The following is a 12,167-nucleotide window of genomic DNA, read 5'->3' on the forward strand; positions in this document are numbered from 1 at the left end:
CCCAACGCTGCAAAGCCCAAACCTGCCCTCTCCCCAGCGCTGCAAAGCCCAGCTCCGCTGCCAGGGACCGTCCCGACTTTCTGCAAAGAAAACCGGGGCTGCCTTCAGCTCCCCAAACGTGTCTGGGTGCGTTTCTGCCGGAGCCACGGGTGCCACGGAGCATCCCCCGGGCTGTCACAGTAAAAAGCTCTTCCCCTGCACACCCTGCCATCTCCGGCTGCTGCTCCTGGGCTGCTCCGGCTCCATCCCCGCGGGAAGCGGGCACAAATCCTGCCCTGAGCACCCAGTTACAGCCCCCGCCCGCGGCTGCCGGCTTCGACTTTGTTTGTGTGTTTGGTTGGTTTTAAGGCAACGCGAATTTGTTTATAAAATTGACTTGTGGCCCTTTGAAACAAATTGTTATTAACCTTCCCCTTCTGAGCGTTTCATAATCACAGATGTTAGTTTGGAGATGATATCCAAACATCCCAGGGGTACTTTTGATAGCTGCATGGGCGGGGATTGAATGTGGAGGTCGGATATTAAATCAGCGGGATACAGAATTACTTTTTTTCCACAAACCCGAGCTAGCTAAAGAGTTTCCCTCTCTAACTCCGATATGCATTTCACAATAAATGGCGCGGACATTTGCATATATAGTGTCTAGGTACGGGTTTGGATATCGCACGTGCTATATACTGCATCAACAGACAGGGGAGCGGAGGAACACCTTCACTAAACCTTAATGCTCAGATGCTTATTACGGAAAAAAATGCTCTTAATTAATTACACGGAGGGGCTAGTTGGCGCCGGGGAAGGGCAGATGTATTTTTGCTCGGCCCTGAAACACTTCCCTGGGTTGGTTATCTTTTTTTTTTTTTTTTTTTTAATGGGACTCTGCTGCTTTGGCCGGAGGGGAAGGAGCCTGACCGGCTAGCAGAGAGCTGCCTGCCAGGAAAAAATGCTGCCAGGCGGTGGGTGGGTGACTCCAGGGCAACCCTGCCTCTGCCCCTGCCTCCCTGCCTGCTCCTACCCCTGCCCCGACCAGCCGGGTTTTTGGGGGGAGGCTTTGACTTGGCTTCGGGGCTTGTGTGATTTGGGGCTGTGGTTTTGTCTTTTCCAAAAAAGACTCCTCCAGCAGAGTGGTATTGCTTTGCTAAAATTGCAAGAGGCGCTGGTGCGGCAGCTCTTTCTGTTAAATTAATTTTAAATTTTAAATTAACGAGGGCTAATTTAGTTGTGCTGTCCTTCCCCGAGCCAGCGGGGAGCCGCTGCCCGGGCGTGGGAGCGCTGGCTGGGCGGTGCACGGGAACCGGCAGCAGCTCAAAAGATGGCGAAAGGAGCAACAGAGGCAGTGTCTCCGAACCTGTGCCTCTTCCCATGAAAGCTTTCCCCAGAAAATATCGGAGGCAGGTGAGGAGTGCAGCCCATGTGGGCCTTTTGCTGCTCCCAGCTGAAGGCACGGCTTACCAATTGCAAATATTTTGTATTCTGGTCTGGATAAAATCCAGGCAGCAGGGAGGTGTTTTCTGTCCTTGCTCCAGAGATTGAACTAACTTAGAGAAGTTTCCCTATTTTTTTTTTTTAACCTAAAACTAAATACATATTACTGCTGGTGTCACACATCTGTTTTCTGTTCCCAGCGCTTCTTCCAGGCTGGGGCAGGACAGGTGGAAACTTCGTCCCACTGCACTCCTAGGAGCGGGGCCAAAATTTCCCTCGGTGCAGGCTTAGTGACTTCTTAAAAAAAAAGAATCTCCGTGGGACTTATCCGCCGGCGTGTAACACACCCACGGTACCGTTTTGTCCCATCGGACAACCGGAGCTATTTTTCAATCCAGATTTAAAACTCCTCTTTAGTGCCCACCGCCACCGATTTTCTCCCTCGGGATTATAAATCACCTGCCCCCATTACTGGAGGTGACCAAAAAAAAAAAAAAAAAATTCTCCTCAAAGGCACGTAAACCAGAAAGGCTGGAAAAATAAAGCCTGGTTTGAGAAAGGCGCCCGGCAGCCTCCCCCGCCGCCCCCGCCGCGCTCAGCCCTGGCCCCCGCTCCTCCGAGCAGGTGAACCCTTGGTGCACCATCCCCGCGGCAGCTCTGCTCCTGGAGAATTTTGCCTCTTGCAGAATATATCCCAAAGCAGCAACTTTAAAAAAAATAAAATAAAATAAAATTTTAACACCCCTCCCCCTTGGTTTATCTAGGAGCGCGTCTCCGGCAGCAAGAACCGGCCCTGAGGGTGAGGCTCTGCCCCTTGCTCCCTGCTCCCTCTCCTCCTGCCTGCGGAAAACGGGCTGAACTATTTTGGAGATCTTGTGCCCTTTGTTGCATCAAGGCGGGTGACCATTTTATTTTTATCCAGCCCGTCCTAAAATCTTGGTACTGTCATTTCCCGGGGATGCCAAGTATTTTACAGGGTGCTTGGTTTCGTAGCGTGGCACCGGCAATATTCCCATCACCTCTCTTCCCGAGCTCCAGGTTTACATGTTTATCTAGCAGAGGTTTTCCAAACGCAGCCTGCCCGAGCATCACACCACCGGGCATTTAAAGTCTTGAAAAGGTGAAACCTGTTGACAGTACGTGAGATTAAAGAGATTTTCTTGTCCGTTTTCAGATCCTTTTTAACACGACGGGTGCCTTAGAGCCGGGCTCAGTCACGGCTGGCGGTTGCCTGCTCCTCCACCTAGAAATGAATCCCCCAAAGTTTCTTCACGAAGTCAAAAGGCTGCAAAGTCACCTCTCTCATAAGTCGCCACAGAATTTACCCCCTTGTAAATAGTTGAAACTACGAAATACTTCGAACTCGAGCTCCAATGCTCAGACGTGCAATCTAAAGACTATATAAACGTATAGGGATATATATAGTCCCCAATAGCACTACTCCATTGCAACGTCTGAGTGACACGGTTTGTATTTCGTAATAAAGTGGGTTGGTGGTTTGGTTTTTTTTTTATTATTTAATGCAATCCTCGAGAATTGAAACACACAAAATGCAGCGAGAATGTTCACAATGTTGAGAGCACAGCTGTAAATAGAAACATTCATATTTCATCCGATTATAAATATTTGATACTGTAATTGTAAAATGCACGTTTTATAAACTGGAGAGAAGAAAAAAAAAATCCTTTGCTTTCTTGCTAAAAGGCAATGTCATTTAATCCCGGCTCCTAAGCAGCTGATGATTATTCACAGAATTTAAAATTACAGTTTTTATTTTATAGTTGGATTCTTTCCTTTTTTTTTTTAAGTTTATACTACTATGTACAGTGTGTGTCTATTATAGCTGCAAAATAAACAGGTTTTAAGGCAAAGCGAGAAGTTTTCCCCTCACAAACAGCGTCGCAGGACAGCCCATTCCTGAGCAGCCGCCCACGCACACCCAGGCCCACGCAGGACACAGTTCCCCCCCCCGCCCCGTGGGGAAGGGGACACCACGCTCCGGGAGAAACGGGTTAAACGCAGCCTAACGCCTCGAAACCCCTCAAAAATTCGATTACAAGGAGGTGTCTACGTGGGGGAGGGGGACGTGTGGAGAAAAACCCACCCCCACGGTGCCACGAAGCGTTACACTAGCGGGGACCGCGCCGTGGGATGGAGATGAGGATGGAGGGGAAGAGGAAACTAAAAATGTTATTTCATTTTTTTTTGTGGGGGGGTGGGTAAAACGCTCCCAGATGCTTCGGGGAGGTGGTGCTGGAGCGAAGCCGGGTCCCATCCCGCGGCCGCCATCCGCGAAGGGGGAGCGGGACCGGGCTGGAGCCACATCCCGGAGCGGCTCCCGCTTTTCGGAGAGGGGGGTCCCAAAGTTTTCCCAACAAGTTGGGGGGGGGGGATGCTAACCCCATCCCTGCATACCGCATCCACGCCTACATCCCGTATCCACGCACGCCCGTGGGTCTCGCTGGGGGTCTCGCTGGGAGTAGAGGCTCAGGAAAGGACCCCGGGCATGTTTCAAGACGGTGATTTGAGATTTCTTTCCCTATCGTTCCTTATATTTTTTTTTCTTTTTAAACTAAATTCTCCACATCTATCCCCAAAGCCAGGCCCAGACGCACACATGCCCCCAAAAAAAGAAAAAAAGAAAAAAAAAGAAAGGAAAAAAAAAAAGAAAAGGAAAAGGGGAGGGGGAAAAAAAAAAGGTAAAACTCATAGAACAAATAGGAGAACTATTTATTCGGTTCACAGTCGTGTGAAATGCAGCAATAAAAATCTTTGGACTTCAGCAAAAGTTGTTTTTAATTTTTTTTTTTGAATTTCAAAAAAACAGCGTCCAATGTCCATTAAAACAGCGCTTAAGTCTATAAAAATGTAACTTAAGCATTTTTTAAAAAAAAATCATAAAGATAGCATCTAAAATCTCCATACAACCGAAAAAAAAAACCAAAACCCAGCCCAAACCCCCGAAACCAAAACCAAACAAAAAAAAAAATCAAAAAAATATTTTATAATCAGATATCTTGGATTTTTACACCACCTTACCTGTAAATTATATATACATAGAATATTGCAGAATTATATCTAATACACAATATTTTCACTATTAATGCTGGTATAATCTTTATACACTGGCCCTTATGTTTCTTTTTATTTTTTTTTTAATTAAATTATTGCATTGTATAAACTTTGACTGCAAACGGCCCCCCCCCTCCCCTGCCTCCCCCGCGCCCTCCCTCGCCTCCCCCCCCCTTGGCTATTCACTGTCCGACTTGCCGTCTTTCGCCGTGGTGGAGTGGTTGTAGAGCCCCTGGGCCATGAGGTGCACTGCCAGGGAGTTCTTGCTGCCCGTTGCCTTCTTGATCTTGGCTCGTTTATTCTGGAACCAGATTTTAATCTGGGACTCGTTAAGCCCGAGCTCTTGGGCCAGGCTTTGCCGCCGCTGCTCCGTCAGGTACCGGTTCGTCTGGAACTCGGCCTTGAGTCTCTGCAGCTGCTCGGCGGTGAAGGCGGTGCGCGGCCGCTTGTCCTCCTTGTTGGGGTTCTTCTTCTTTGGTTTGCGGGAGCGGGGACCTACGGCCGGGAGAGAGGAGAAGCACCGACACCGCCACGCTCCGCTGCGGGCGGCCCCACGCCAGGCGCGATCCCGCGTGGGGGCACCCACGCTCCTGCCCGCGTCCCACGACACCCCCTCCCCACCACCCCCCTAAGAAAAATAAACCCCGCTTTGTGCCCGCGCTGCCGGGGGATGCTCGGGAGGTGGCGGAAGGGGAGCCACAGCCCCCGCAGCCCCCCCGGCGCCCCGCACCCCCGCTCGCTGCCCGCCCGCGCCGCTCCCGCCGCATCCCCGTTCATCCCAGCCAGAAACACATTCGCCAACCCTTTGCATCCCGGGGATGCCCCGGCAAGTAAAGCCTGCACCAGAGGCAGCGGCACGGAGCTAAATTTTATTCCCTGAGCAGAGTATTATTTTTTTTTAAGGAAACCTCTTTTTTTTTTAAGGGAATCTCTTTACTTTTTTTCTGCCCTTTTTTTAAATTTTTTTTTTGGTAGGTCGCGATAAAAAAATGGAAATCAGCCGCCTGTTTACATTGCGAGAAGAAATCCGCCGCTTTGCTGCAGTGCCCATATGGCGCTGCACGGCCCGATCCGAATCGCCGGGATTATTCTCGGGAATATTATTCTCGGCAGCACAAGGAGCCTTTTCTGCCCGGGCCGAGCCATTGTGAGGATGTATGTTAATTAAATATTAACAAAGGAGAGCGTTGGAGAACAATGGAGTAAATTCCAATTCAGCCCTGAATATTACCTCTGAGTAAGAGTTTGTTTTCAGACATTACGAACTAATTTTCAACTCGTTTTACGGTCCTTCCTTCAGCTGGCCGGCTCTCCGGGTGAAAATCCTAGCTCGTTGCTTTTGTAAGAGAAAAACCCATATTTTTTTCTATTTTTTTTTCTGGGAGCAGATCTCCTGCGTGGTGCTTCCCATGCCTTCCCCCAATGGTTTCTACTTCTTTTTAACGAGTGTTTTACCAATCTGCCGGGGCCAGCCCTGCCCTCCCCGCGGTAGCAGAAGGACATTTTACTCCCTGGTTTTTTATTTTTAAATTTTTTTCAGTGTTTTTCTCGATAATTTCAGGAGGTTCTGCCCAAGCCCTTGCCAAGAGACGGACCCTGCCAAAGAAGTTCCCCGGCTTTTGGAAATGTCCCCCGGCCCCTACAGAGCTGACCTGCAGTACATGGGGGGGGGGAAATTACAAGAAAGAAACGAAACGGAGGCCTCTTTTAAAGAAATGAACGATCGCGGATTGTTTTTGGCTAAAAAAAAATAATCAAAGCAAGGCGAGGCCTGTGGAAATCCACCCTCCTCTCCCCGAAACACAGCGCGGGGGTATTTTCCTGGCAGGGAGAAGGGCAGATCGCCGGGAGGATGAGCGGGGAGCCAGATTTTTTTTCCTTCCTCTTTGATAAAACCCCGCAGTTCGTGGGAAATGCCCCGAGCCCGGGCCGCCCCGGCTCCTCCGCGGCGGCGGGGAGGGAGAGACCCCCCGCTCCCCCCTCGTCCCTCCGGTTCCGCGCATCCCCCGCCACCCCTTCATCTCCGCGCATTTTCGGGCGATTTTAAGCAACTCCCCCCTCCAAAAAAAAAAAACCACCCCAAAAAAAACAAAGAAGAAGAAGGAGCGGGAAAGGGGGAGCGGGGTATTTTCCCCGCCGCCCTCCCGGCGCCGCGGGCGGGCGGAGGCGAGGCGGGGAGCCCGGGGTGGGGGATGCGGCGGCGGGGAGCGGGGCGGCCCGGCGGGGCAGCTCTTACCTGAGGAGGGCCGGTCCGAGTATCGCGTGCAGTAAACCCAGGCGGGCCAGAGCATGGGCTGGTTCCCGGCGTTGGAGCTGGCCTGGGAGCTATCCGAGTCCGAGCTCACCGACAGGTCGCCGCCGCTCAGCCCCCGCGCTTTCAGGGCCGCCTCCAGCGCCGCGGGGTCCCCCCCCTTCTTGGCGGCGCCGTGCAGGGCCAGCCCGGCGGGGCCGCCCTCCCCCCGGCCCGGCGAGCCCGCCCCGCCACCGGGTAGCGGAGCCCCGGGGGCCGGCGCCGCGGCGGGGCTGCGGCGGCTCTCCGCGCCGGGCCGCCGGGGCTCTCCGCCGGGGCCGCCCGCCTCCTTCCTCCGCCCGAACTCGGGCCGCAGGATGTTGTCGATGAAGAAGTTGGTGATGCGGTGCGGGTGCGGGTGGGGGTGCGGGGGGTCACCGGGGGGAAGCAGCAGCCCCCGCCGCCCGCCGCCGCCGGGCTCCGCGTCGCCGCCGGACTCCTGCGGCTCGGCCGCCTCCTCCCGGGGGCTCCGGCCGCCCTCCTCCATGCTGCGCGGCCGGCCCCGCCGACGGCTCCGCTGCCCGCCCCGCCGCCGGCCGGGCGGCTGCCTAGAGCTTTTTGTTGTTGCTGTTGCAGTCGGTTGGTCTTTATTTTAATTTTTTTTAAATATATATATTTTTTTATATATATATATATATACACGCACGCACAGGTGTCTATTTGCTTTCGTTTCTCCTGGCCGCTCCCGGCATTCAAAATCCAGAGTTTGCAAAAAAAAAAAAAAATATTAATAGCAATTAAAAAAAAATAAAGAAACAAAACCAGGGAGACCCCAAAGCCAGCAGCCGAGCCTCCGGGAGTTCCAACTTCGCCAAAAATAAAAATACAAGGGCTCCGGTCCTCCCGCCGCCGCTCGCCGCCTCCTGCCGCCGCTCAGCCGCTCGGTCCCGCGGCGCGCTGCCGCCTTCTGCCCCGGCCGCCGCCGCCGCGCCTCATCCGCCGCCCCCGCGGAGGAAAAATTATTAATAATAACAACAATAAAAATAATAATCGGGGGGTGGTTAGGAGGGGGGAGAAAAGACCCAAGCCGGTGCCGGGCGGGGGTGGAGGCGGGCTCTCAGAAGCCGGTGTCCCGCGGAGGGCAGGGCGGTGAGGGGCTCCCCGCGGGGCTCCGGCCGGCAGCGCCTCGCCCCGCGCCGCCCCGCGCCGCCCCGCGCCCGCACATGCGGGGGCCGCCGCGGGTGGGGGGGCGTCCCGCCCTGCCGCCCGCCCTGCGCCGCGCCGCGCCGCGCCGCGCTGCGCTGCGCTACGCCCCGGCGGCCGCCGCCACCGCCGCACCCGGACACTTCCACTCCGGATTGTTGTCCTTTAGGTTTTAACGGGGCCCCCGCCGGTGACGTCGCCGGCCCGGGCACTTCGACACGTGCCTCGGGCCAATGATAAAGCGGGCATGCGCACACGTGGTTCAGGGAGCTCCGCTAAGTGACAGCGCCCACGCCCCTCCCCCCCAGCCGGGCCCGGCCGCCGCGGGGATGCGCGGGGGGGAATGTGGGGGGGTGCCCCGCCGCGGGGCGCGCACCGCCGCCTCCCCACCGCACCACCCCTCCCGCCCCGAGCTGGATTATTGGGGTTTTTAATTGCCCCGCTGTTTACCGGGGCGGGGGGGCATCCCACAATTCCTTGCAGAAATGCATAAATAATATTAAGCGAGCGGCGGTGATACAAAAGGGGTCGGGGGGGGGGGCGGAACGGGGCCCGGCTCGGTGCCTGCGGGCTGCCCGGGGGGGCGCGGCTCGTCCCCTCCCCGCGGCGCGGTTCAGCATCCGCGGCGGCGGTAATTGACTCGTCCTCCCGCAGCCGGACAGGAGCCTTTGATCTCCCCTGCCTGCTCCCGAAACGGCGGCGCGGCGCCGTGCTCCCCCCCAGAACGCCTGCCCGTCACCCTCCGGACCCCCAAAAAATCCCTGCTGCTTTGGGACGGGAAAGCTGCCGCTGCTGTTTTGCCTTTTGTCTTTAGGGAGAAATCCCCCCGAACAAAATTAGGGAGCAAAGTGTGGCTGGGTGGCCGAGCGGGTGGGAGGCTGAGCCGGTTGGGGGGCGCGGATCCTCCGCGGGGCGCGGAGGAGGGGGGCGGGGAGGCGGGTGCGGGGTCCTTCCCCCGCAGCCGGCCCGTTACCCTTCCCCGGGGCCCGTCGGCTGTCACCGCCCCGACGGGGCGCACGGCGAGGGTCTGGGCGGCCCCGCGGAGGGCCGAGCAGGGCTGGGCCAGGGGCGGCTCGGCTCCGGTGGCCGCCGCACCCCGACCCCCGGCTTTCCCCACTAAGTGACATTTTTATTTGGAGAAGGCTTCCCTGCGGGTGACATGGACCACTCCCTGCCTTGAAGGGAAAGGAACAGCGAGCCCTTCCTCTCTTCTTCTTTTCCTTTTCCTTTTTCTTTCCCTTTAATCTTTCTTTTTTATTTTATTTTACATTTATTTCCCCCTTTCCTTTGTATTTCGCAGCGGGCCGGGTCCATCAGCGAAGACCAGCGCTAGCTGATCCAAAGTTGTTTTGCTCAAACAAGCACCTAGAGGTTAATTTCTTCAAGCGCCCCATGAAAAGCGATTAGCCTGTCTCCCCAGAAGTATTTTCTAATTACTTGGAAGCTCTCGCTTTGCTACTACCCCATAATTAAACGTGTTCAAGGTGCTGCACTTCAAATATTTCGCTCCCGGGCGGACCCAAGTTAACGATAAAAACTTCAAACCTCCTTGAACCCCACGTTACCTGCCCGCTCTGCCGGGCAGGAGCTGGCTGCTGGTACCACGTTAACGCTCCCATTCGTTATCCCGCTCCTTCGCGGGGATATTGATACCCTGCGTAGGGCAGGAAGAAGAATTCCTGAGATAAACTCCGAACTAGGAGATAAACAAAGCTGTACAAAACAATTACTGCATCTGCCTGTCCTCTGACAATAATCCAGCACCTCAGGTATGCAGAGGCAGCGGGGGGGGGGTGGGGTGGTGGGTGAAGGGGTGATCTGATACCTAACCGAGGAAATCTGAATGATCTATTTTTTTTTCCCAAGGTTATTTTTATCTGGGAGTTCAATCTCTCTTGAAACATTCCTCTGCAGCACGTTTTCTCGCCGGTTTGCGGGCGCCCCGCCAGCGGCATCGCGGCGTGCGGGGACTTTTCCTCGGGAACCACTGCGGGTCACCCGGAGAGGTGGCTTGAAAATGGGGTTTTGGCTTCGTTTGCTTCTTTGCTTCAGCCTCCCCTTGCAGCCTTGGTCCTTACTAAAGTCACGTCTCCGTATGCCAGCCAGGTTTCTTTCCCTGCAAGCTCCCCGCGTAGTTTCAACGAGGCTCATTCCGCGCTGCCACCCATTAAAAATAGATGTATTTTCCCTTCCGCAAACAGGCGAGTGTGTAGGCGCAGCCCCACGCATCCCCATGCGGACCCCCGCACCGTACTTTTTCCTCGGTGCTTTTGGCACTGGAAAGTTTAAAAGCGGGATGGGAACCCCGGAGCCCGGCACTGGGGAGGGCGGGAGCGGCCGGGGCCGGGCTGCGGGCAGGCTCCGGGGCTGGGGCCGTTCGTGCCGCTCCTCCGAGCAAACCTTCCCTCCGGCTTTTCCCCACGCTCGGAAATAACAAACCCCGAGGTGCTGGGAAATCAAAATGCCCCGAGCGGAGGTGGAAGCCCAGGGAGGGTCTGCACCCCCCCGTCCTTCCAGCGCTGGCATGACTGCCTGCAAATCGTTGGCATGCGCTAAATTTCGCCGGGTTTTCATCCGTTCCCCCCCCATTTTCAGCCAGTCCCTGCCCGTGCCGCCGGAGGAGGTCTGGCAGTGGCGCGGCCCCGCCGGGCACAGCCTGGGCACACCGCCGCATCCCCGCGGCCGCCCCCATTTCCCTCCCGCTTCCACCCGGCATCGACTTTATTTCCGAGAGATGCCTTTTTAGGCAGCTTTGCCAGCGCCTTGGAGACGGTGGCTGAGGACGGAGGAGAGGGGAGAGGTTGCTGCTTCTCCCTCCCCTCCGCCGAGGCTGGCCGTGCAGCAGGCGCTGTGCCAGGCGCTGCCCGGCCGTGTGCGGGCTCAGCCTTCCCCGGGGTCCCGCATCAATTTGGGAAGGGGAAAACCAGCAGCGACCCTCGCCAAGCCCCAGCCAGGCTTTCCCCGGAGCCGGCCGGCCGGTGAGCTCAGCCATCACGGCTGCATTTGCCCCCGTGCCGCCGGGTTTTCACTGCACCGCCGACAACCATAAAAATAAAGAACCACATAAACCCCCCAGATTTTCCCAAATCCCCCCATGATAGGCTGAACCAAGGGCGCTTTGCGGCCGCCCTGCTCCCACGCCGGCACCCCAGCCACTTCACGCGGGGAAGACTTTCCCGTCAACGAGGGTAAAAGGACGGGTTGGAAAGCGTGGGTTCCACTTTCGGGCAGGATCATGAAAATTTTATGACCGGCTTGCGGCACCCGGGACGGGGTTCCCCGCGGAGCGGCCGCGGGCACCGGCGTGGGGCACGGAGGATGCTCGGGAGTGAACGGATGAGGTTGAATGTCAGAGTCCTGACTCGGAAAGTAGCTTACGGTCACGGCAGCACGGAGTGGCGGGGGTAAACTCCCTGCCCCCCCCTCCCACGGGAGGGAGGGTGCGCGGGTGGGTGTGAGAGCCGGCCCCTGCCTCGCCCTGGCCCTGGCCCTGCCCTGCCTCTGCCCTCCCCCTGCTCCTGGCCCTGTCCTCCCGCTGCCCCTGCCCTCTCCCCGTCCTGCCCCTGGCCTTACCCTGCCCCTGCCCCCCCAAGGCAGCGTGCACATCTTCCCCTCCCGCTCGGCGCTGGGGCGGCCTGCAGCCCGCACGGCCCGAATCGAAAACGAGCAAACATCAATAATGAAAGAAAGACTTTCGCCAAAATTCGGTGGAGAGCCAGCCACAAGCTAAACGCCAGCCCAGAGCCCAGTTATATGATGATATAATGGGCTCTGGGCTGGCGGAAGAGAGAGAGAAGAGAAGAGAAGAGAAGAGAAGAGAAGAGAAGAGAAGAGAAGAGAAGAGAAGAGAAGAGAAGAGAAGAGAAGAGAAGAGAAGAGAAGAGAAGAGAAGAGAAGAGAAGAGAAGAGAAGAGAAGAGAAGAGAAGAGAAGAGAAGAGAAGAGAAGAGAAGAGAAGAGAAAAGAAAAGAAAAAAAAAAAGAAAAAAGAAAAGAAAAGAAAGGAAAGGAAAAGAAAAGAGGGAAGGGGAAAGGAAAAGAAAGGAAAATAGAATGCAAAATAATAGAATGGAAAAGAATGGAAAAGAAAGAATATAAGAAGAAAAGAAAACAGAAGAAGAGAAGAGAAGAAAAGATAAAAGAAAAGAAGAGAAATGAAGAGAAAAGAAGAGAAAAGAAAGAGGAGAGGAGTGGAAAAAAGAGGAGAGGAGAGGAGAGGAGAGGAGAGGAGAGGAGAGGAGA

General features: G+C 55.7%; 1 protein-coding gene across 1 annotated transcript; it reads right to left on the reverse strand.

Annotated features, from left to right (window-relative positions):
• Positions 1-4,672: 4,672 nt before the first annotated feature.
• On the reverse strand, positions 4,673-7,866 carry EN2 (engrailed homeobox 2). Its single transcript, XM_075140810.1, has 2 exons — positions 6,731-7,866; positions 4,673-4,989 (listed from the first exon to the last, which is right to left on the reverse strand). Exons 1-2 carry the CDS (start codon positions 7,269-7,271, stop codon positions 4,673-4,675), a joined length of 858 nt encoding a protein of 285 aa, XP_074996911.1. The 5' UTR covers positions 7,272-7,866.
• Between the last annotated feature and the right edge of the window lie 4,301 nt (positions 7,867-12,167).

This window comes from Calonectris borealis, chromosome 2, assembly GCF_964195595.1.
Source record: "Calonectris borealis chromosome 2, bCalBor7.hap1.2, whole genome shotgun sequence".
In the NCBI taxonomy this organism is placed as follows: domain Eukaryota; kingdom Metazoa; phylum Chordata; class Aves; order Procellariiformes; family Procellariidae; genus Calonectris; species Calonectris borealis.